A 26,171-nucleotide genomic window follows, 5' to 3' on the forward strand; every position below is an offset into this window, starting at 1 on the left:
AAGGACTAAACCTCGCAGCGGCAAAGAGGACTCTGGCAGACCCGCTCTGGGTCAGGGTGAGACCATCATCAGCTCACTCAGAATGTCACAATCTATGCCGGGCAGCATTGATTCCCCACAGTGTTCGATAACTTTCCCCCAAAACACCTCATATGATAAAATTGAACACAAACATTTCTTATGTAAAATAATAATTCCCGGGGTATTATGGGAGCGACTGTGCAGCCGAGCGGCGATACCGGTGGGGATTGTGGGATTTGTAGTTTAATGCTGGGCCTTCCAATTGATCAAGGCTTTGCATTTAGTGAATCTCCAATAAATGAGGCCATTCGGCCCACCGAGATCCTAGTTCCGATTCGCTGAGTTACATCCTAACATCATCCACATGTCTTATCGCCATATATCTTCACTTCCAGCAACATAATAAAATGTATTATTACCATTATTTGCATTACTTGCTGTTTGAATTCTGTGCATGTTTAGTTTAGACATGAGCTGACAGTGCTGCTGGTCACAGTTTCCAACAGCTGGGTTCGTGTCTGTCTTCAGGTGTTTTCTGTGTGGAGTTTACTTGTTGGCTCTGTGATCGCGTGGGTTTCCTCCAAGGTGCTCACGTTTCCTCCCGCATCCCAAAGACGTGCGGGTTTGTAGGTAGACAAAATTGCTGGAGAAACTAAGCGGGTGAGGTAGCATCTATGGAGCGAAGGAAATAGGCGATGTTTCGGGTCGAGTCCCTTCATCAGACTGATGTGGGGGCGGGGGGGGCAGAAGAAGTAAGGAAGAGGTGGAGACAGTGGACTGTGGGAGAGCTGGGAAGGGGAGAGGAAAGAAGGAGAAAGCAGGGACTACCTAAAATTGGAGAATTCAATGTTCATACCGCTGGGGTGTAAACTACCCAAGCAAAATATGAGGTGCTGCTCCTCCAATTTATGGTGGGCCTCACTCTGGCCATGGAGGAGGCCCAGGACAGAAAGGTCGGATTCGGAATGGGAGGGGGAGTTGAAGTGCTGAGCCACCGGAAGATCAGATTGGTTATTGCGAACTGAGCAGAGGTGTTGGGCGAAGCGATCGCCAAGCTTGCGCTTGGTCTCACCTATGTAGAGCAGCTGACACCTAGAGCAGTGGATGCAATAGATGAGGCTGGAGGAGATGCAGGTGAACCTCTCACCTCTGTTTGTAGGTTAATTTGTCTCAGTAAATTGCCCCTAGTGTGAAGGTGAAAAAGTGGGATAACACAGAACGAGTGTGCATGGGTGATCACTGGTCAGTGTGGGTTTGCGGTCCTGCCTTCGTTCAGTTCAGTGAGACGGCATGAAATGTTTTGATCCAGAGGAGTTCCCTGTGTAAGAAAGCAATGTAGGCTCACTCATGAAGTTGATGTATTTTTGGATTATTGATGGAACTGATGTCTGAAGGATTAATGCTGGAAGGGCTGGCCTACTTTTGTTTCATGCCCTTGAACCAAAGATCCTTTAGCGGCCTTGAACATCGAGGGCGGCTTGGAGGAGTGCACGACAGCGCCACCCATCGGTTAGAAAACCGCCAACAGTCAGTCGGAAGAGTGCGCAGCAGTGACCCCGCCGGTCGGAGGACTGCACCGCAGCGCCACCAACCGGGCGGAGGAGTGCACGGCAGCGCCACCAACCGGGCGGAGGAGTGCACGGCAGCGCCACCAGCAGGGCGGAGGACTGTACGGCAGCGCCACCAGCAGGGCGGAGGACTGCACGGCAGCGCCACCAGCCGGGCGGAGGACTGTACGGCAGCGCCACCACCAGGGCGGAGGACTGCACGGCAGCGCCACCAGCAGGGCGGAGGAGTGCACGGCAGCGCCACCAGCAGGGCGGAGGAGTGCACGGCAGCGCCTCCCGGTCGACATGCGGCGCCGCTGTCCGCCGTGCGCAGGCGCGGCGGAAGTGTCATGGCGGCGGACGCGAGTGCAGAGCGGCTTCTCGAGGTCGAAGATGAGATCGAGGACGACGATAATGTAAGGAGCCGGGAGGGTGGAGGAGGAGGGTGGAGCGAGGTCTGGAAGGAGGCCGCAGCTTGGATCTAACTCGTGGGCTCTGCTCCCGCTCCCTCATTGAGCCCCACCACGGGAGCGCTACCTCCCTCATCCACCCCCTTCCTGCTACCACCCTCCCCTTTTCGTATTCCCCCACCTCCCCGTTGCATATCCCCCCCCCTTCCTTGTTCCGTATCTCCCCCACTCCGTCCCATTTCTCCACCCCTCTTCTCTGTCCCGTCTCCCCCAACCCCGTTCCGTGATCTCAGAACCAGGAGCATAATATTATCGAGTCATAGAGTGATACAGCGTGGAAACAGGCTCTTCGTCCCAACTTGCCCACATCGGCCAACATGTCCCAGCAACATTAGTCCCACGTTTGGCCCTCCTAACCTGTCCTATCCATGTACCTGTCTGACTGTTTTTAAAAGCCTCAACTACCTCCTCTGGCAACTTGTTCCATACATCCAACGCCCTTTGTGTGGAAAAGTTACTTCTCCGATTCCAATTAAATATTTTCCCCATCACCTTAAACCTATGCCCTTTGGTCCTTGATTCACCTACTCTGGGCAAGAGACTCTGTGCAATCTACCCGATCTATTCCTCTCATCATATTTATAAACCTCTATAAGATCTCCCCTCATCCTCCAGTACTCCAAGGAATATAGTCCCAGCCTACTCAACCTCTCCCTTATAGCTCAGACCCTCTAGTCATGGCAACATCCTAGTAAATCTTCGTTGTACCCTTTCCAGCTTGACAATATATTTCCTATAACATGGTGCCCAGAACTGAACACAATACTCTAAATGCAGTCTCACAAACGTATTTTACAACTGTGACATGATCTCCCAACTTTTATACTAAATATGCTGCCTGATGATGGCCAATGTGCCAAAAGCCATTTTGACGACCTTATCTACTTGTGACTCGACCTTCAAGGAACCATGCACCTGCACTCCTAGATCGTTCTGCTCTACAACACTCCCAAGGGGCCTACAATTCACTGTATAGGTCCTGCTCACGTTAGACTTCTCAAAATGCAATACCTCACATTTCTGTATTAATTTTCCTCAACCTTTCATCGGCCCACCTGGCCAATCGATCAAGGTACTGCTGCAATTTTTCACAACCGTCTTCACTATGTGCAAAACCGCCCACTTTTATATCATCAAACTTGCTAATCTTGCCATGTATGTTCTCATCCAAATCGATGATGTAGATGACAAACAGTTACAGGAGCAGCATCGAACCCTGACCACTAATCACATTCTTCCATTCCGAGAAGCAACCTTTCACTCTCTGCTTCCTTTCATTAGCCAATTTTCTATCCATTCAGCTATCTCTCATTGGATCCTCTGCGATCTAACCTTCCAGAGCAGCCTACCATGTTAAATGCCTTACTGAAATCCATGTATATAACATCAACAGCTCTACCTTCATCGACCTTTTAGGTTAAGTCTTCAAAAAACTCAATCAGATTTTTGAGCCGCAAGACTATCTCTAATCAGCCCTTGTCCATCCAAATGCCTGTACAACCTATCCCTCAGAATACTGTCTAGTAACTTTCCAACTACAGATGTTAAGCTCACTGGCCTATAGTTCCCAGCATTTTCCCTGTAGCCCATCTTGAATAGAGGCACAACATTTGCCACCCTCCTGTCTTCCGGCACCTCTCCTGTATTTGAAGACGACTCATAAATTTCAACCAGGGCTCCCGCAATTTCCTCTCTAGTTTCCCATAATGTTCTCTCACCAACCTACCAGAGCCTGAGCCTCAGCACAACCCACCAGTTTTTCATCTTGGCTCTGAGATTTATCACTGATACAAGCTTAGCACGGCACTGCTGTTAAAGAACTGGAGACCCGTGCCAGTGACAGGACTGGCTGGTGCACCAGCACTAGGAACATGGTCACCGAAGCCAACTCGTTAGTGTCAGAGACAGGAGGAAGGCTGCAGCCCTAAATCCTCCCACAGTGGCCTCCATGTGCCCCCACTGCTCCCGCATGTGGCTCGTGCATCGGACTAGTGAACCACACTCGATCCCACAAGACAAGAGACTGCACAATTATGCTATCGTCGTCTACCATGGGCCACCACCACATGCGGATAAAGGATTAACTCTGCCAATTTTCTTGTGATTGCAGCTCGACGAGTCCCTGGCAGAGAGACTGTGGGGGTTGACAGAGATGTTCCCAGAGGGAATGCGGAATGCCTCCGGTGTAGCCGCAAGTTGCTCGCTGACGATAGCCAAGAAGCTTTACAGGTGTGAAGCAGGCAGTTCAACGTGGTTCCTGGAGATAGCGGGGACATCAACCACCCTAGTGCTAACAGAGACAGCAGCAGAGTGAAGGGTACAGGAGAGGGTGATGGAGTTTTGCAGCACAGAACACAGGCCCTTTGGCCCCCCTATTCCATGTAAACCATCGACCCATTTGGCGCACAGCCCACTAAACACTAATGGGATGTTTCCACAAGTGAGAGAGTGTAGGACCAGAGGGCGCAGCCTTAGAATAAAAGGACGTACCTTTAGAAAGGAGGGGAGGAGGAATTTCATTAGCCAGAGGGTGGTGAATCTGTGGAATTCATTGCCACAGACGATGGTGGAGGCCAAGTCTTTGGTTATTTTTAAAGCTGAGATAATAGATTCTTGATTAGTACGGGTGTCAGGGGTTATGGGGAGATGGCAGAGGAATGAGGTTGAGAGGGAGAGATAGATCTGCCATGATTGAATGGCGGAGTAGACTTGATGGGCCAAATGGCTTATTTCTACTATTCCTTATGAACTTAAAGGCCCCTTGCCCTGGCTGCGTGTAGGGGGAATTTTGTTGGGGGGGGATGGAGAGACGCTGTATGCTGGGTGCAGTGTGTGGGGAGAGGGTGAGACAGTGGGTGCTGTGTGTGTGTGTGTGGGGGGGGGGGGGGGGGGGGGGGGGGCTATTTACCATGTGGTATGTGAGGGAGAGTGTCTGGCAGATGCTGTGTGGAGTGGAGACGTTGTTTGCCGGTGGTGTGTGTGGGAGACTGTCTGCCTAGACTGTCTAGAGACAGTGTCTACCAGGCCATGACACTGAGCTCGGGACCTGTGTTGCAGCTTCACTCGCTCGGCCCTGTGGGTGGGCACCACGTCCTTCATGATCCTGGTGCTGCCAGTGGTGTTTGAAACGGAGAAGCTGCAGCTGGAACAGCAACAGATCCAGCAACAGAGACAGGTCAGTACTGGGCTCTGATACGGTGGGGAGAAGGGAACAGAAGCTGGGCCTGCGGTGTGAGGCATGGCCTTGGGGAGTGGGATCGGGGCCAGAGGAGATGCAAGAGCTCGGTGCAGGGTGTGGAGTGGCCAGTGTTTGCCCACCTGAAGGGTGAGCCTGATGCATGTGCCCCAGTCCGAAAGTGGAGCTGAAGCTCTGTTGCGTGACATGTGTCTTGTAACTGGAGGCGTTCAAGCAATGAGTGACTGAGGAAGGGAAGCTCGTACTGACTCTGCTGGCAGACGCTGGAACTTTGAGCAAAATCACAAAGTGCTGGAGTAGCTTGGACCAGGCAGCATCTATGGAGACCATGGACTGGTGACATTTTGAATAAGTGTCCCGACCAGATACATCCACAACGAAACAAAGCTGTCCACAACAATCTCCAGAGATGCTGCATGACACGCTGAGTTACTCCAGCACTTTGTAGCTTTTACTGAATCCGCTGGTCAACGTTTAAACGAGTTGTGCTTCTCTCCTGGGCTTTAATTATATTTACATAAAAATCACCATGTTTTTTTTCCTGAAAAGTCAGACGTCGACTTAAAAATGATAGAGAGCAAACATTTCCCATTAAGTCAGGAAGTTGGACTATTTCCACTCCGTACCCTCCCTGCACTCACTGGCCTTCACAGTATGATTTTCGTTTGGGAATCCTCTCTTTAACTCGAGTGCCCGTCTCAGGAGCGTTTAGAGAAACAGGCCCTTCAGCCCACTGAGTCCACACACTAGGGACAATTTATATTCGTACCAAGCCAATTAACCTGCAAATCTGTAAGTGTGGGAAGAAACCGAAGATCTTGGAAAATACCCCACGCAAGTCACAGGGAGAATGTACAAACTCTGTAAAGACAGCACCCGTGGTCTGAATCGAACCCGGGTCTCTGGCGCTGTAAGGCAGCAACTCTACCACTGCACCGTGGTGCCGCCATAGTTGGTAACCATCCAAATAGCGTTTAGCGCCACTGGCAGACCTGCCTGTCCCTGCTGGTTCCACCCATAGGGCCCAGTGATCAGGTGGGCAGGCAGGCAGGTTAATTTGCCTCTTCCTCAGCCACAGCCTCCACAGTCAACCTTCACAGCCCCTCTCACCATGGACAGCCTTGGAGTAAACTGGGTGGCGATCACCCCCTCCCCCCCGGTCTCCCCTTCCAATGACGACCGTGGAGACTCCTGGCCCTGACCCCTCTACCCACACAGCCTCAGTTTCTGTTTAGTTTATTGTCACGTGTACCGAGGTACAGTGAAAAGCTTTTGTTGCGTGCTAACCAGTCAGCGGAAAGATAATACATGATTACAATCGAGCCTTTTACAGTGTACAGATATGCCTGTTGATGTTAAGGGGAAAGTGTCATCCCCTTATCACCAGGGCGTGGAAGGCAAGCAGCTTTCGTGTCGGCTGCAGGAAGTTCAGTGCGGACAATGAATGAATGAAAACTTGTCATGTGCCAAGTCACAGTGAAATTCTTTGCTTGCGTACCCAAGGTATGCAAATAGTCGCCACATAAAGGGCGCTCCTTCCCGAAATGGAATGAAACCCGTGTAGGGAGGGTGGTAGGAATTGGGAATGGTGCTGTGGTTTTGGGCACGGGATGTGGGTCGGGTCGGGGTGGGCAATGGGGCTGTTGTTTTGCGCATGAATGTGATCTGCATCGTTTCCTGATCTCTCCTCACTGGGTGTTTCTCGTTCCCAGATTCTGTTGGGCCCGAACACGGGGATGTCGGGTGGAATGGCGGGTTTGCTGCCGCCTCCGCTTCCAGGGAAAATATAACGGAGCTGACCCTCGGAGCGGGAAGCGCTGGGGATCTGACAGCACGTGCAGACGCGGGACCCCGGCCCGTCGCCAGGGAGCGTTGCGTTGGTCCCGGCCGTCCAGCTCTGGACCCACCAACCGCACCCAACCTGCAGGAAGGAACTGCAGATGCTGGTTTACACTGAAGATAGACACAAAAAGTTGGAGTAACTCAGCGGGACAGACAGCATCTCTGGAGAGAAGAAATGGCTGACGTTTCGGCTCGAGACAATTCTTAAGAAGGGTCTCGACCCGAAACGCCACCTATCTCTTTTCAGAGATGCTGTCTGACCCGCTGAGTTACTCCAGCTTTTTGTGTCTAACCACATCCAACACATTGAGCGCCCGGTCTGCAGGCACTGCCAGTCTCTCGGGATGGGGGAGGTTTGGGGGATATCCGTACCAATATCTGCCGGCTAGTTCATGGCAGGGGGTGGAGACAACTCAGCGAGTGCTCCTGCCCTCTCACCCGTGATCTGCAATCTGATCGTCCGTAGCAGCTTCATCAGCAGGTGTACAAGCTATTCTTCAGCAGCTTCGGGCACCAGTCATTCATGAATGAAATTGCCGTGTTCACCAAGTTCAGCCGGGGAGGGGGAGGTGGGGGGTCAGCAGAGGGGTGTAAGGAGCAGAGGTACCAGTTCAGAACTCTCTTAGCAGAGAACAGCTCATATGTTCATAAGTGATAGGAGCAGAATTAGACCATTCGGGCCATCAAGTCTGCTTCTCCGTTTAATCATGTTGTTTAAGAAGGAACTGCAGATGCTGGAAAATCAAAGGTACACAAAAATGCTGGAGAAACTCAGCGGGTGCAGCAGCATCTATGGATCGAAGGAAATAGGCAACGTTTCGTGCCGAAACGTTGCCTATTTCTTTCGCTCCATAGATGCTGCTGCAACCGCTGAGTTTCTCCAGCATTTTTGTGTACCTCCGTTTAATCATGGCTGATCTATCTCTCCCTCCGAACCCCATTCACCTGCCTTCCACCCATAACCTCTGGCACCCGTACTAATCAGCCTGCATCTGTCTGCCTCGATGTGACAAGCAGGGCAAGGCTACTGATATGTGCTGGCTGCAGCAAAGACAGGCACAGTTAGTGCATGGCGTACGTGACTCGTGTACAGTCAGGGTGCCAACACTGATAAACGAGACAGGCGTGGGAAGGATGTGCCGACGTTGGTTTACACCAAAGATAGACACAAAATGCTGGAGTAACTCAACGGGACAGGCAGCATCACTGGAGAGAAGGAATGGATGACGTTTTTAGTCAAGGCCCTTCTTCAGACTGACGAGGTCATTCCCTCTCTCCAGTTCTGCTGAGTTCCAGCATTTTGTGTCTCTCGAAGATATTCGAGAGACAAAGAGGGATCCAACTGCTTCCTGTAGCCTAGTGCCTCCCTGACTAATTGCTGGGCAACCAGGCTGACAGAATGGTGTCACTGGAGATGTGCAGGGTGAAAGAGATGGGGCAGGTTGTATTTCATTGCTGATACATGACTCTGGACAATATTTCAGAGACCAGCCTGAACTGCATGCAGACTGGCGATAAGTTGACGTGGAACTGATTGATTTGTATTGTAATAAAGCTCTGGTGCTGGATTGTGAAAGAGTTAACTTTTCTAATTGAAAGAGGGTGCACACACACACTCACATTCACATTCTCGCACAGGAGTGACTGGTCTGGCACTTAAAGCAGTCGCACTAAGGCTGAGCAATTGCACAGGGCCGAGAGAGGCCAAAAGGTCTTGGCCTGCCCTTTCCCACTTGCTCACTAACGCAGTGTGGAAACTAAAAGCTACTCTGGTCTGGTTTGGCTATTCAATTCCATGCAGATGGATACTGTAGCTGGTAGCAATGTTCAGATAGGTATCTCAACTGAAATGGGCTGCAGTGAAGGTTCGTCCAACTCTGCTGGTGCACCTGCAACTGAAGCTCCAGCACCAAAACGACACCACCTTCACCAACTCCCAATCATGACGTTGATCCTAACTGACAGCCGAGAGGAATTTTAACCCTGTATCTAGTTTGTCTGTCCTTGTCCTGGGTGTGCTGGGACTATGCAGAGCTTTGCTCTTTAACCCTTTTCCACTTTTTTTAAATTAAATAACTATTAGAAACAACAGCATTAGTTAATAATATTGACTTTAGTGTTGAGGATGCACTCAACCCCCAGCAGATTCCAATTGTGTGGCCTCCAGTAAACCTGTGTCCCCTCTCTAGACTCAAACATAGACTTTAGAGATACAGCAAGGAAACAGGCCCTTCAGCCCACCTAGTCCGTGCCAACACATACACAGACACACATACAGGCTAGGGGCAATTTTACTTACCAAAGTCAATTAGCCTTGAATCCTGTACGTTTTTGGAATGTGAAACAAACTGTGGAGCACCCAGAGAAAACCCACGTGGTCACAGGGCGAATGTACAAACTCTGTACAGACAGCACCTGTAGTCAGGATCGATCCTAGGTCCCTAGCGCTGTAAGGCAGCAACTCTATTGCTGCGCGACTGTGCTGCCCACATTGTGTCTGAGGACAAAAAAGCCACCTGGACTGGACCCAGGAGCAGAACAACAAGGAGCTGACCTATTCCTCCCCCACCACCAAATGCTAGAGATTGGGAGAATGAGCCTGATGTGCATTCAGAACTTGAGTTGTCCTTCAACCATTCAAAGCTGGCTGCAATTTCACATATTCCATGCACACACATGGAAAGTGGATATGTAGAGATTACAAGTGACCTGGGAACTCATGATGCAGCCTTAAACTCTTGCGCAGAACGGCCCTATGTAACTGATGTGTAAACACAATCTGTGAATGTGAGGAGCACACAGATTTTGCCAAGAGAGACATCTTCATGCACTATTGCCAGGTTTTCACCCAGGATGTCTCAGAAGATAGGCACAAAATGCTGGAGTAGGTCAAGCAGCATCTCTGGAGAAAAGGAGATAGGTGATGTTTTGAGTCTGGGCCTTTCTTCAGACTAAGCGCGAGGGGAGAGGGAAACTAGAGATATGAAAAGGTACAAAGAACAGACGAATGAATGAAAATAACAACTCATGATGATCAATGAAAGGTAGAGAGCACAAGGGTCCATTGTTGGCTGTGGGGAAGTAGGTAACGAATGGGTGCAAACGGTGAAACAGCAGGTCGGAGGGGGCGGGGCGGTGAGGTGAAAAGAGGCGGGGCGAGGTGGTGACGCGCAGGCGGGGGCGGTGACCAATATTGAGAGGCGAGGAGCCGCGCACGCGGAGTGGGAGACGCGGGAAGGGGGGCGGGGATTGGCGTTGTGGGGAGGGGTTGATGACGCGCGGAGGGGGTGTGGTTGATGACGCATAGAGGGGCGGGGATTAGAGTTTGGGGGCGGGATGGTAACGCACGATGGGGGCGGGGTTACTGACGCATGGAGGGGGCGGGGATTGGCGTGGGGGCGGGGTTGATGACGTGTAGAGGGGCGGGGATTAGAGTTGAGGGCGGGGATGTTGACGCACGATGGGGGCGGGGTTACTGACGCATGGAGGGGGCGGGGATTGGCGTTGGGGGCGGGGTTGATGACGCACGGAGGGGCAGGGCTCACTTGGAAGGGGCAGATGGAGGGGCGGTGACGTGCCCGGTGTGGCGGGGACGCGCATTTGGGGGCGGTGACGTGCCCTGTGTGGCGGGGACGCGCGTTGGAGGACCAGGGCGGACCAGTGGGCAAAGACACTACGATCTTTGCTAGCGGGTGTCATGGCGCTGCCTGCAGGAGAAGCGGGGGGCGGCGGGGATGCGGACCTCCACCGCTACCGTTCGCCCCTGGTCAGCCGGTACTCGTCCCCGGAGATGGCCTTCAACTTCAGCGAGGCCAAGAAGTTCAACACGTGGCGCCGGCTCTGGCTGTACCTGGCCAGGGGCGAGAGGGTGAGAGGCCCGGCTGGGTCTGGGTGAGGGGCGAAGGTGATAAGGTCACAAGTGATAGGAGCAGAATTAGGCCATTCGGCCCATCAAGTCTACTCCGCCATTCAATCAATGCTGATCTATCTCTCCCTCCTAACCCCATTCTCCTGCCTTCTCCCCATAACCCGTACTAATCAAGAATCTATCTCTGCCCTAAAAATATCCACTGACTTGGCCTTCACAGGTAATAAATTCCACAGATTCACCACACTCCCTGAGTAAGAAATTCCTCCACATCTCTTTCCTAAAGGAATGTCCATTAATTCTGAGGCTGTGACATCTAGTCCTGGACTCTTCGACTAGTGGAAACATCCTCTCCACATCCACTCTATTTAAGCCTTTCACTATTTGGTATCAGAGAGAGCGAGAGCAGGGACACTGGGAGAGGGGAGGAGGGGAAAGGTTGGTTGGGGACAGGGGTGGGGAGCAGGGGATGGGTGGTGGGGAGAGAAGATTGGGGGAGGGAGGATTAGGGTGGGGAGCAGCAGGGGAGTGGGAGGAGGGGCAATGAAAGGAGGGGGAGCCAGGGGGTGGTGGAGCAAGGGGAATGGTGGGATTGGGGAGCAAGGTGGGGTGCAGGGGGAGAGGAGCATGGGGAAAAGGAAAAAGTGGGATTTGGGAATGACTCGGGGTAAATGAGAGCGACGGGGCATGGAGTGAGGAGCGGAAGGTTGGGAAACTAAGTTTGGATAGAATTTATAGGATTTGTTAGCAAAAGTGGTGGAAATTGATGGAGTGTCTACCCTAGGAGAAAACATATTAGGAAATGTTTGATCGCCTTGCTTTACTGGCTGGATCTTTTACGTCACCACTATCCCCATCTCCATGCACCATCATTTTCTTTAAACACGGGGTGCTTTTTGTTTTAAAGCACGTGCCCTTGTGTCAACGTGTTCTGCGCTGCTTGCCCTGAATGCCCTCTATAATGTTTTAATTTAATTTCCTGTCTTGTGATGTTTTCTGTAATCCAGTTAATAGATTGATAAGGGCCTAATAGTGAATGGCAGTCATAGAGGCATACAGCCTGGAAACAGGCCTTTCGGCCCAACCTTCCCATACCGACCAACATGCCCCATCTACACGTCCCACCTGCCTGTGTCACTGTATTTGCACAGTTGTCCAAAACATTCAGACCGGTGCTCCCCTCCTTTTTGACAATGTTAACTAGTGCAGGTCGTCTTTGTGTTGGTCATGGAGTCTGATGAAGTGCCTTGAGCCAAAACGTCACCTATCCATGTTTTCCAGAGATGCTGCCTGATCCGCTGAGTTACTCCAGCACTTTGTGTCCTTTTTGGACAAGGAGTAAAGCTTTGATTGTCTCAAGATGTATTGTCCTCGAAGGGTCGTAGAACAAAACACCGTAGGAACAAGCCCTCCAGCCCACAATGACGTCAAGGATTACGGGGAGAAGGCAGGAGAATGGGGTTGAGAAGGAAAAATAGATCAGCCATGATTGAATGGCAGAGCACACTTGATGGGCCACAATGGCCTAATTCTGCTCCTATCTCTTATGACACCAATTTACCATAACAATCCTCAGACTAAACATGGTTAACATGTGCTTATGTGGTGAAGGTTGGGTTCGTATTCCCTTAATTTAAAACGATTGAAGAATTAGCTAAATTGAACTTCAGATGATTAAAGAATTTATTGCAGTTCATTTGGAGAAACTTTCCTCTGGTTTAGCAGTGAGAGGGAGTTATGGACAAGTTAGGGAGCACATCCTGAAAATAGGGGAAGGTTGTAATGTCAGACAGCATTTAAACAATGGGCATGATGATTTTAAACTCTTCCCCCCCCCCCCCCACAAGATACAGACTGGGTAGGTGTAGGGATACGTGAGATTTTTTGTAGTGAATGTTAATGTTATCAAGGAGCAAAATTGATAGATATGTGTAGGCGGCAGACCAATACCAGTTAACTTATCGAAAAGGTACGATGGACAATGTCTGACAATAGCACGGGAGGCCTTTCGGCCCGTTGTGTATGTGCTGGCTCTTTGAAAGCGATCTTCATAATGATCCCCAGTGTGTTTGTTCCATTGTCCAAACTGACTTTTGAACGTTTCTGAAAATCAATTCTCCAGCCCTTTCAAATGTTGAGTCCCAAGTTTTATTCATATACTAGGAATGACCTTCTTCCGTGTCTTGTGATCCTTGCAGAAAGCTTTCCTTCTGTCTCTTTAGTTCTTGGCCCATTGTTTAAATATTTGGCTTCTGGTCCACTTTTTAGAGGAAATAATTTCATGTGTAGGAAGGAACAGCAGATGCTGGTTTAAATAGAAGGAAGACGCAAATTGCTGGAGTAACTCAGCAGGACAGGAAGCATCTCTGGAGAGAAGGAATGGGTGACTTTTCGGGGCGAGAACCTTCCTCAGATTGACCCGAAGTGTCACCCATATCTTCTCTCCAGAGATGCTGCCTGTCCTGCTGAGTTACTCCAGCCATTTGTGTCTATCTTTGGAAATAGTTTCATCCTGGGCGCATTGTTGAACTCTTTGATAGTTTGGAAAGTCCATCTGTTCTGACCCCTCTCTGAACTATTGCACCTTCTGCCTGTGACCACGTGCATCCTCTTGGATGGTGTGCGGATCAGTCCTCACTCCAGTTCTCGCTTGCCTCTCTCTGTAGATGTTGGGATTGCCGATCACCGAGGAGCAGCTCCAGGAAATGGAGTCAAATCTGGAAAACATTGATTACAAGATGGCTGCCGAGGAGGAGAAGAAGCTGCGCCACGACGTGATGGCCCACGTCCACACGTTTGCCCACTGCTGCCCCAAGGCCGCTGCCATCATCCACCTTGGAGCCACCTCCTGCTACGTCGGGGACAACACGGTGAGATGATGTGACGCACTCACTCACCCCTACTGCACCCCCCACCCTCCAAACCTGACACACACTGCAGTACAGCACACAAATACCCCCCTTCAGCCCACCATGTCCATGCCACCACTGTACCTAATCCCACTAAACCCGTTCACCTGCATCCACCTTGCTGTGTCTTACCGATTTAAGTACTTGTCTGGGTGCTGCTTTAATGTTGTGGAGGTATCTGCATCTTGTGCATCTTATACACACTGTACACGCCATTTCTACCCCCTGCAGTTGAGATCCCTGATATAAGGAGGCCATACGGCAGCTGAAGCTGTACGAGAAGAGGTAGTCATGGCGGTATTTGCTCCATTACTCTCACGCAGCTTATTCCAGACATTCTCCCACCTATCCTTCGGGAATACGAGTCAGATGCATTGGGGCGGAACAGCGGCACATCTGGTAGAGCCACTGCCCCACAGTACCAGAGACACCGGTTCGATTCTGACCTCGGGTACTGTCTGTGTGTGGAGTTTGTACGTTCTCCCTGTGGATGCGTGGATTTCCTCCGGGTGCTCCGGTTTCCTCCTACTTCATAAATGACGTGCGGGTTTGTACGTTAATTGACCGCTGTAAAATTGCCCCTATTGTGTAGGGAGTGGATGAATGAATGAATGAATGAATGAATGAATAAGTTTATTTTTTTTTTTTTTTTTATTTTATTTTATTAGAAGTAAGCACAGTCATATGGCACCAAAGTGCCTAATATATATTTTCATAATACATTTTATGTACAACTTCTTTTTTTTTTTTTGTTACATTGAAAAAAGATGAGAATAAGAAAAAGAGGTTAGATAGTAAAGGATAGAAAAATGTGAAATATATAGTGTGTGAAGAAAGAAAACGAGTAAATGAAGAAAGTTGAGAGAGAAAATAGTGAAAAGAAAAGGAGATCATTATTTATAGTCTTGACCAACCCTCGTCCAGTCCTGAAACAGTTATTTTTTACAATTGTGTTACACCATATGATTCCAAAAAAACGACGAATGGAGACCAACTCGTTATGAATTGGTCTGATTTATCCATTAGGAGGAATCGCATTTCCTCAAGATGAGCAGTGTCCAACATACTTGCAATCCACATTTTAAGCGTTGGTATTGATGTACCCTTCCAAAATTTAAGTATTATTTTTTTTGCTATTATTAAACCATAATTAAGGAATAGATTTTGAGATGTGTTCAATTTATTCCCATCTTCCATTACACCAAATATAATCATTTCAGTATTAGGTTCCATTCTTGTCTTGAATAATTTTGTAAGTATTTCAAAAATATCATTCCAAAATCTATAAAGTTTTATGCAGGAAACTAAGGAGTGTGTTATAGTTGCCTTTTGGGCTAGACATTTATCACAAGTGGCGGATATATTTGGATAAAATTTGTTCAATCTTGTTTTTGAATAATATAATCTATGTACAATTTTAAATTGTATTAGATTATGTCTTACATTAATTGAACATTTGTGAATATATATCAGGTATTTTTCCCCATTTAACCTTCGTAATTTTTATCATTAATTCCCGTTCCCACTCTTCTCTAAGTACCTCTGTCGATGGTAGGTCTATATTTAGAATACTATTATATAAATAGGATATTAATTTTTGTGAGTCAGCTTCAATATTCATTGCTTCTTCCAATAAGTCAGGAGTTACTTTTTGATATCCTTGTATATATTTTTTCACAAAGTCGCAAATCTGAAGATATTTAAAATATTGATTGTTTTTCAATTTAAATTTTAATTGTAGTTGTTGGAATGATAGTAGGTTTCCTGTTTCGTACATATCCCTGATCCTTCTAATTCCGAGACTTTCCCATTGGTTATATGTCTTATCAATAAGAGATGGTTTAAATAAAGGGTTATTCGCAATTGGCATTAACAGTGATAGATTTCTTAATTTTAAAGATAATTTTATTTGTTTCCAAATTCTTATTGTACCATATATAATTGGGTTCTTCTTATATATTGTGTTATTCAGTTTTTTGGGGGAAAAGAGGATCGTTCCTATATTACAAGGATGACAATCCTCCTTCTCCATTTTTTTCCATTCTGTCTGTTGTGTAGAACTATCCAACCAATAAATCATATTCTTAATATGCACTGCCCAGTAATAATACATAAAATTCGGAAGTGAAAGTCCCCCGACCTCTTTTGGTTTACATAAGTGTTTTTTTGTGATTCTATGTGATTTATAGTCCCAAATATAATTTGTAATGTTAGAGTCTAATTTTTTAAAAAAATATTTTGGTATATATACCGGTATAGACTGAAATAGGTATAGTAATTGTGGTAGGAAGATCATTTTTATTGCATTTATTCTACCTAATAATGATAAGGGAAGTGTTTTCCCAAATTTAATCTGTGTATTAAGTTTATTTAATAAAGGTATGAAATTAGCATTGAATAATGCTTTATATTTTCTAGTAATCTGAAAACCCAAATATTTAAATTTTTCTGTTGCGATTTTAAAGGGGAACTTCAGTAAGTGTGTAGGTTCTTGAGGTTTTAATGTCATGATTTCGCTTTTGTTCCAGTTTATTCTATATCCAGAAAAAGACCCAAATTCCTCTATTAAGTTTAATAAATTTGGTATGCTCGTTTGTGACTTTGTAATATATAAAAGTATATCGTCTGCATATAATGAGATTTTATTCTTTGAGTCCCTGGTATTATAGCCCTGAATATTCGGATGAATTCTTATACTTTCAGCCAGAGGTTCTATCATAAGGGCAAATAGCAGGGGTGATAGTGCACATCCCTGCCTATTACCCCTTGATAGTTGAAATTTTTGAGATAACATGTTATTAGTTAAAATTCTTGCCATCGGTTTATCATATAATAATTTTACCCATGTTATAAAATTCTCTCCCATGTTAAATTTTTGTAGTACTTTATATAAATATTGCCACTCTACCTGATCAAATGCTTTCTCTGCATCCAAAGAAATAATTGATATATCTTCTTCCTCTACTTTATGCGAGTACATTATATTAAACAGACGTCTCAGATTATTAAATGAGTATCTTTTAGGTATAAACCCCGTTTGATCAGGGTTTATCAGTTTACTAATATATTTGCTTAATCTACTTGCTAAAATCTTTGCTAAAATTTTCTGATCTGTATTTAAAAGTGATATAGCTCTGTACGAGCCCGGATCTTCTAAATCTTTATCTTTTTTTGGAATAAGCGTAATAGTTGATTCTGTTAGTGTTTCAGGTAGTTTGTTTTCTTTAAAAGCATGGGAGTATAAATTAAATAAAATAAGGGGCCGTTATCTCCTGAAATTTTTTATAAAATTCATTATTAAAACCATCTGGTCCCGGTGTCTTACCATTTTTCAGCGATTTTATTGTTTCACTTATTTCTTTGATTGTAATTTGAGCTCCTAGTTCCTCTTGTTCCAAAGGGTCCAGTATTGGAAGATTACAGTTATCTAGAAATGTTTTTATTTTACTATCTTCTATTTTAATTTTAGATGTATATAAGTTTTGGTAAAATTGGGCAAATCTATTATTAATATCTTTAGGTAATATTAGTAATTCGCCTTTCTCTGATTTAATTTTGGTTATAGTATTTTCCCTTTCTTGTTTTTTCAATTGGCGAGCTAAAAGTTTATGTGGCTTGTCACCAAACTCAAAATGTTCCTGTTTTGTAATTTGGAATAGTCTTATTACTCTTGCCGATAAAATTCGATTAAGTTTAATTTCAGTAATACTATCTTATTGTGTTTATCTGTCGTGGAATCTTTGGCATTATCCAACTCTAACTGTCTGATTTCTTGTTCTAACAACAATTGTTCTGTCTTATTCTTTTTATTTTGAAAACTTTGGTATGAAATTATAATTCCTCTCATAAATGCCTTAAAAGTTTCCCATAATAAAGAAGGCGAAGTACCTGGTATATCATTTGTATCGAAAAAAAGTTTCATTTGTTGTTTTAAATATTGATATCCTTGCACGTCATTTAAAATATGTGTATTAAACCTCCAAAAAAATTTTTTACCCGGCATTCCCTCAAATTTTACTGAGAATGTCAACGGAGAATGATCTGAGATACTACTAATGTGGTATGTTGGGTTGTTTGTATAAGGCATTAATTTCATGTCCACTAAAAAATAATCAATTCTTGAATAAGTTTTATGCACCGGAGAGTAAAACGAGTATTCCCTTCCAACTGGATTAGCAGATCTCCATACATCTATTATATTAGTATTTTTTATATATGTATTTAGAAGTTCGCTAGTTTTAGATTTTAAATTACTCTTCTTTTGTTTTGATGACTTATCTAGATATGAATCTAAAACACAGTTAAAGTCCCCCCCTATTATCACATTTTGGTAATTAAACTCTGATATTATATCAATAATTTTATCAAAAAATTGGGGGTTATCAAAATTCGGAGCATAAATATTTATCAAAGTTAGTGGGGTTGCATAAATTTCACCCGAGACTATAGTATACCTTCCCTCTTTATCTGATATAGTATTCTTTAATTTAAAAGGAATACCTTTCCTAATAAGAATAGCTGTACCCCTAGATTTAGAAGTAAATGAGGAGTAGTATGTTTGGCCTATCCAATTCGCCTTTAATCTTATTTGTGTTTGTTGTTTCATGTGGGTCTCCTGCAAAAACATTATGTCGCTTTTCAACGATTTTAGTTGGGCAAAAATTTTACCCCTCTTAATTGGTTCGTTGGCACCCCTTATATTCCAACTACAAAATGTAATTCCTCCATTCTTTATTTGTCTATCGTCTTGCATTGTAATCAGGGTAATATTCCTGAATCATATGGTGCAACCAAATACCTCAGAATTTTAGGACTTGGGTGGTCATCCCGGTTCATTAGATTTATATTGCATCTCCTTCTTGTAAAGTGCCTTAGAAAAAGAAAAAAAGAATGTGATATACAATTACTTTCAAAAAAATTAAACAGATAAAAATTGTGCTTTAAAAAAAAAGGTGCTATTAAGGTATCTAAGGGAAGATACCTTAAGGACGAATAGCCATCAATGATGGCAAAAAATGTATCGACCTCCGTGATGTTGTTATACATTGAGCTCCTCCCCCTTGGTGAATCCTCATAAAAAGTTACATACCGTTTCATATTTTGTCTTTTCTTATATGAGTTTATCAAACCAGTGAGTGACAGCCGAGAGAAAAAATAAAAAATTAAAAAAAAAAAAAGTTACCAGGAAGAGACATAAAGAGTAAAAAAAACCCCAAAACAAATATAGAACACAACATATACACGATTTTATATAAGTATATATGTCCTTCCAATTATCCAATCTTAGTCTAATCTAAACTTTCCAATATATATCCCCCCAGGATTCTTACATAATATCCCTTTCTATAACTACCATACATCATACAGGCCGGTACCAAAGGGTTAACTACCGTACAGGCAGGTGCCAAGGGGTTAAACTTTGAGCTTTTCATCCAAGGTTGAATATAACCAAGCTCTCTGAATAACACATTCCAACGAGATAAGCTTTTTAATTGTCTGGTTAGCTCGGCCATTTTAATCAGTTCAAAGCTCTGTAAAAAGTTCAATCTTCTTCTTTGTCGGCAGCTTGCCCCGATGTTTTCTTAGCGATGTCCTCTGCATAATTTAAAGCTTTTCCGGGCACTGCAAATGAGCGTTCAACGCCATTATAAGATATCTTCATTTTTCCGGGAAAGTAAATTCCATATCTTACTCCCGGGACATCCCTCAAAGTGTGTCTTGCCGGTGTAAACAATCTCATTTTCTGGACTACCTCAGGAGAGTAATCACGAAATATTCGCAAATTATCCCCACGGTATGTTAGCTTCTTGCCATGAATGATCTTTTTCAATATAAATTCCACTGAAGAGATGTCACGGAATTTCACGATTATCTGTCTTGAATACTTTTTTTTTTCCTTGTGCAACATACCCAACTCGGTTAGCGACGTCTATTCTTGGTTCTTCTGACAGTTCAAAGACATCTTTGAGCAAATCAGTAACGAAAGTACATGCTTGAGATTCATGCCCTTCGCGTCCTTCCTTTACCCCAAGAATTCTCAAGTTATATCTCCGAGTTCTTGATTCCAGGTCCAGACATTTATCAGTCATTCTTCCAAGTTTTTCCTCTTCAGTTTTCTGTGATTGTTTCAAACTCTTTATTTCCGAGACAATCTCTTTTATCTCCTTCTCCATTTCTTCCATTATCTCATCCAGCTTTCCGAAATCATCCTTTACACCTTTAAATTTCTTGTTGTAATCATTTTCAATTCTGACACACTCTGATTTTAATCTCTTATCAAATTCCTTATTCTGCTTTTTCAGTTCTTTTAACTCACTGCAAGTATTATCAATTTTTTGAGAAAGTTTCTCCATGCTAGTTTCCATGTGAGACTCCATACTTTGCATCTTCTCCAGTGTAATGTTAATTGTAGCATTCATATCTAAAAGCAATTGCTTCACTTCTTTCTCCTCCTTGTCTCCTTTTGTTGCCATTTCAAACAGAGACCCTTGTCTGTATGAATCTTCTTCTTCTGAACCTTCTTCTGTCGTTTGCAGAGTATCCAATACTTTCTCGAGCTGAAGGCTGATAGTGTTTTTCTTTGGCGCCCTTGAACGATTATCTCTGCTCATTTAAACTCCTTTAAACACTCGATTTCACCATTAATCTCCCCGATTTTCACGTCTTCTTCTGATGATATCACCCTTATACAACACCAGGCAACTTCGGTGAGTTTTTTTAAAATCGGTGCTGACTTAAAACGGCTTTTACAATTTTTTTACGGGGGAGAAGCTCAATGCCGCGCCTTAATTCTCCATGACGCCACCGGAAGTCCATGAATGAATAAGTTTATTGGCCAAGTATTCACATACAAGGAATTTGCCTTGGTGCTCCGCCCACAAGTGAATGGCCTCCTCCTGCACCTATTTTCTATGTTTTTTTTCTATTAAGTGACAACATGACATACAGTGACCGTTAGAAATGACACATAAAACATTAAACAATAATAAAACATCATAGAGAAAACATTAAGAAAATGGGATAACATAGAACTAGTGTGAACAGGTGATCGATGGTCGACGTGGGCCGAAGGGCCTGTTGTCATTTTGTAACTCTGAACTACACTAACCACAGGTGCAATGATGTGCCTGGGGTGACCAAACACGGCGGTGTTGGGAACCCTCCCTTGTAGACAAATGCAGATAGGAAGTTTCTGAGAGGTTATAAGTAAATGGGGCACTTAATTGTTTAATTTAATTAGAGTAGTTTATTATTGTCATGTGTGCCGAGATACAATGAAGAACTTAGTTTTGCGTGCTGTCCAGTCAAATCATTCTATACATGAATACACTCATACAGAAGTAAAAGAGAAACTATTGTAGTGGATAATAATGGATCCTCTTAGTTTAGTTTAAAGGTACAGCGCGGAAACAGGCCCTTCGGCCCACCGGGTCCACGCCGACCAGCGATGCCCGCACATTAACACTATCCTACAAACACTAGGGACAATTTTCACTTTTACTAAGCCAATTAACCTACAAACCTGTACGTCTTTGGAGTGGGAGGGAGGAAACTGAAGATCGCGGAGAAAACCCACGGGGAGAACGTACAAACAGCACCCGTAGTCGGGATCGAACACGGGTCGCTGGCGCTGCATTCACTGTAAGGCGGCAACTCTACCGCTGGGCCACCGCGACTGCCTCTACTCGTACAGCTCCAGCTGCCGTATGGCAGGGATCTCAACTGCAGGGGTAGAAATGGCATGTACAGTGTGTATAAGATGCACAAGATGCAAGCTTCTAAAAAAAAATGGTTTTAATGCTGCGTTGACGTTGCCGTACGAACGTGCACCCTAAATTGTTTTCTAAGATGCTGAAAGGGTGGCGCAGCGGGTAGAGCCACTGCCTCACAGCCCTGGAGACCAGGGTTTCATCCTGACCTCGAAATGCTGTCAGTGTGGAGTTTGCACATTCTCCGTGTGACCACGCGGGTTTCCTCCCACCTCCCAAATGCGTATGGGTTTGTAGGTTAATTGGCCTCCAAATTGTGGATGAAAAAGTAGGATAACAAAGAACTAGTGCTGGTATGGGCACCGCTTGTAAAATCTGAATGGTGGACTTTGAAAGTGGCACCTCAGTAGATTATTCCTGTACACTTGCTGCTCGGGGGTGGGGTGATGCTCTACTAGACTGTTTTGAAGGACAGGAATTTCACTGTGTTGATGTGACATTAAAAAGCACAATTGACCAGGAATGAATGAATGAATGACTTTATTGTCACATGTGTCAAGTCACAGTGAAATTCTTTATTTTGCATACCCAAGGAATGCAAATAGCCGTTGCATGAAGGACACCAACCAAGTTACAAAGTACTCCATGCCGGGTCCTCCTTTGATCTTTAACCCCCACCCGCCCCACAGCGGTTCCCCCACACCGCACCCTCCGACTCCCACGTGGCCCATCCTCGACCGTCGATGCCCGCCAACCTCTACCACAAGTGCTCTCATCGACCTCCGCGCCGCACCACAGACCAGCAACAGACAGGTGAATGATGGTAGACACAAAATGCTGGAGTCAATTCCTTCTCTCCATAGATGCTGCCTCACCCGCTGAGTTACTCCTGCATTTTGTTTCTACTTTCCATTTTACCAGCATCTGCAGTTCTTTCTTATAGACAGGTAAATGATAGTCAGCTTGGACTCAGTGGGTCGAAGGGCCTTTTTCCATGGGTGTATCTCTGAACTAAACTGAGCTTGTAGCTGTTCATTCTGTGCTGGCTGGTTTAGTGTTGCAGCATTCTTTCTAAACATAGTTCCCTGACCTTTCCCCCTGCTGCAGCCTCACAAGCAGCGTGCTGGTTCTTGTGTAGTCAGGAACTGCAGATGCTGGTTTAAATCGAAGATGCTGGAGTAACTCCGCGAGCAGGACTGGCAGCATCTCTGGAGAGAAGGAATGGTTGACGTTTCAAGATTCAAGTGTCATGTGTCCCAGATAGGACAATGAAATTCTTGCTTTGCTTCAGCACAACAGAATACTAAAGGTCGAGACCCTTCTTCAGACTGATGATTCAGCTGCTAACCCCCCCCCCCCCACCTCCGCGCCTTGGTACTTGATCGTTAATGATTGATTTTTTCGTCGGCAGGATCTGATCGTTCTCCGCGATGGTTTCGACATCCTCCTGCCCAAGGTGAGACTCTCGCTGTTGGCTGCGGCTGCATTTCCCCTGCCACTGTCCTTGAGCCGCATTGACTGACTATCTCTCTCTATCCCTCTGCTGCAGCTAGCGCGAGTGATCAGCCGGCTGGCGGGCTTTGCCCAGGAGCACGCCACTCTCCCAACCCTCGGCTTCACCCACTACCAGTAAGTGTGAAGGAAAAACTTACACACACCCCAAAGATCGAATGTGTGAAACTTTGAATGAAACACTCATGTCACATGGACCTAAGATCATAAGAAATAGGAGTAGAATTAGGCCATTCGGCCCATCAAACCTACTCCGCCATTCAATCATGGGTGATCTATCTCTCCCTCCTAACCCCATACTCCTGCCTTCTCCCCGTAATCCCTGACACCAGTACTAATCAAGAATCTTTCTCTGCCTTAAAAATATCCACTGACTTGGCCTCCACAGCCTTCTGTGGCAAAGAATTCCACAGATTTGCCACCCTCTGATTAAAGAAATTTCTCCTCATCTCCTTCCTAAAGGAATTCCGACGCTATGCCCGCTAGTCCTCGACTCTCTTATATCGCACACTGTTGACGGCTCAATAGTGATCACATATAGTCTTTGCGCTGTCTGGAATGAAACGCTTTTCTCTGTACCTCGGTACATGTAACAATAAACTAAGCTAAATGTCACTAATGTTTCATCCCCAAATGTTCCACCAGTGAATGGTTTGGGAGGTCACTCCACAGGGTCAAAGACCTCCTGATCTGTGGGATGTTCTCGAGGTTAAATACTGCTCAAACACAGGCCCTTCGGCCCATTGTATTCGCGCCGACCAGCGAGCCCCGCATGTTAACACTATCCTGTAAGGATTTTTCAGGCAGAGATAGATAGTTTCTTGATTAGTATAGGTGTCAGGGAGAAGGCAGGAGAATGTGGTTAGGAGGGAGAGAGAGATCAGCCATGATTGAATGGCGGAGTAGACTTGATTGGCCTAATTCTGCTCCTATCACTAGTGAAGGTGGGGGTCCATGTCAGGGTCAGAGTGGTTCAGCCACGGTGGGGGGAGTCTCCACATAACTTGTGTGTGTGTGTGTGTGTGTGCTGTCGTTGTCCAGGCCGGCTCAGCTGACCACGGTGGGGAAGCGCTGCTGCCTCTGGATCCAGGACCTGTGCATGGACCTGAGGAACCTGGAGCGCGCCCGTTCCGAGCTGCGTTTCCGGGGGGTGAAGGGAACCACGGGCACCCAGGCCAGCTTCCTGCAGCTCTTCGAGGGAGACCACAGCAAGGTGAATGGAGGCGGCTGCCCTGGGCCGTGGGGGTTGATTGAACGATACAGCGTGGAAACAGGCCCACCGTCCACTCCGACCGTCCGACACCCGTTCACACTGGTTCTGTGTTATCTTCACTTTCTCACCCACTCCCCGCACACTCGGGGCAATCTACAAAGGCCAATTCACCTACAAACCCACACGTCTTTGGGATGTGGGAGGAAACCGGAGCACCCGGAGGAAACCCACACGGTCACAGGAAGAACATGCAAACTCAACGCAGACAGAGGTAGTGCTCTAGGTACACAAAATTGCTGGAGAAACGCAGCGGGTGCAGCAGCATCTATGGAGTGAAGGAAATAGGTGACGTTTCGGGCCGAAACCCTTCTTCAGACTGATGGGGGATGGGGGGGGAGAAGGAAGGAAAAGGGGAGGAGGAGGAGCCCGAGGGCGGGCGGATAGGAGGGTGGGAGGAGACAGCTAGAGGGTTAAGGAAGGGGAGGAGACAGCAAGGGCTAGCAAAATTGGGAGAATTCAATGTTAATGCCATCGGGACGCAAGGTCCCCAGGCGGAATATGAGGTGCTGTTCCTCCAATTTCCGCTGTTGCTCACTCTGGCAATGGAGGAGACCCAGGACAGAGAGGTCGGATTGGGAATGGGAGGGGGAGTTGAAGTGCTGAGCCACCGGGAGGTCAGGTTGGTTATTGCGGACTGAGCGGAGGTGTTCGGCGAAACGATCGCCCAACCTACGCTTAGTCTCCCCGATGTAAATCAGCTGTAAATCAGGTAGTGCTCGCCCAGGTTGATTGTAAATAGCAGTGGGTTTCTGCTCCATGAGCATTTGCCCGATCCAGCTGGCCTGCCTATGGACCGAGCTTTGCCGGGCAGTGAGCTGAATCACTTAATTCCTTCAGCAGTACTCCAAGCAAAGAGTGTTTTATTCTCATATGTCCCCAACAGGACAATGAAATTCTTACTTTCAGCCACACAACAGAATATGTAAACATAGTTCTGTGTAAACAATGTAATAAACGAAAACTTCAGTATACGTGCGCGCACACACACACACGCAATCAAAATGCGTAAAGACAAAACCAATGCACATGTGGGGGCGCGGCACGGTGGTGCAGCAGGAGAGTTGCTGCCTTGCAGCGCAAGAGACCCGGGATCGATCCACCACGGGTGCTGTCTGTACGGCATTTGTACATTCTCCTGCTGACCACTTGGGTATTCTCCGGTTTCCTCCAACACTCCAAAAGCGTACAGGTTTGTAGGTTAATTGGCTTTGTAAAAAACATTCTAAATACAGATGCTCCCAGATGTACGATGCTTCGACTTACAATACTTCGACTTTACGATGCTGGGCAACAGCAGTGAGCCGCAGCTCACTTCCGGTCACGTGATCAAATTGTATTAAATGCGTTTTCCATTTATGATATTTTTGATTTACAATGGGTTTACCGGAGTGTAACCCCCATCGTAGGTCGAGGAGCAGCTGGAGTCCCCAGTGTGATTAGGATACCGTTAGTCTATGAGGATGGCTGGTCGGCGGGGGCTCAGTTAGCTGAAGGGCCTGTTTCTGCGTTTTATCTCTAATCTAAACTAAACAATGCCCAAGTCCATGTAGTTCAGAGCTTTATTTGAAGGTCATAGTGGTTAATAGCCTCATGATTATAGGGAAGAAACTGCTCCTGAACCTGGCCGTTGCAGATGCAGCACGAATACACAATTAGAACGAGCTGATTAGTTGCAACAGTGTTTTAATTCCATCCAGTTGCTTTATGGCTGAATTGGATGTCAACCTATCTGATCTGTTCACTCACGCATGGACTCTGGTTCAACACCCTCAGCGCAACGTATGGCTTCACATTCCTGTATCCATAGTTGATCACCAGGATAGG

General features: G+C 46.1%; 2 protein-coding genes across 2 annotated transcripts in view; both read left to right on the plus strand.

Moving 5' to 3' along the window:
• The first annotated feature begins 1,381 nt into the window (after positions 1 to 1,381).
• tomm22 (translocase of outer mitochondrial membrane 22 homolog (yeast)) lies at positions 1,382 to 8,652 on the plus strand. The gene is made up of 5 exons (XM_055663044.1): positions 1,382 to 1,984; positions 4,149 to 4,267; positions 5,096 to 5,213; positions 6,947 to 7,824; positions 7,952 to 8,652. Exons 1-4 carry the CDS (start codon positions 1,397 to 1,399, stop codon positions 7,022 to 7,024), a joined length of 903 nt encoding a protein of 300 aa, XP_055519019.1. The 5' UTR covers positions 1,382 to 1,396; the 3' UTR covers positions 7,025 to 7,824; positions 7,952 to 8,652.
• Positions 8,653 to 10,680: 2,028 nt separating this feature from the next.
• adsl (adenylosuccinate lyase) overlaps positions 10,681 to 26,171 on the plus strand; it is a 32,929-nt gene continuing 17,438 nt past the window's right edge. Inside the window, exons 1-5 of the mRNA XM_055663045.1 lie at positions 10,681 to 10,944; positions 13,611 to 13,814; positions 22,974 to 23,018; positions 23,112 to 23,191; positions 24,116 to 24,287. Of these exons, the coding sequence (XP_055519020.1) occupies positions 10,774 to 10,944; positions 13,611 to 13,814; positions 22,974 to 23,018; positions 23,112 to 23,191; positions 24,116 to 24,287 (672 nt within the window). The 5' untranslated portion in view covers positions 10,681 to 10,773. The remainder of the gene's footprint in view (positions 10,945 to 13,610; positions 13,815 to 22,973; positions 23,019 to 23,111; positions 23,192 to 24,115; positions 24,288 to 26,171) is intronic.

This window comes from Leucoraja erinacea, chromosome 37 (genome assembly GCF_028641065.1).
Source record: "Leucoraja erinacea ecotype New England chromosome 37, Leri_hhj_1, whole genome shotgun sequence".
Taxonomy (NCBI): Eukaryota; Metazoa; Chordata; class Chondrichthyes; order Rajiformes; family Rajidae; genus Leucoraja; species Leucoraja erinaceus.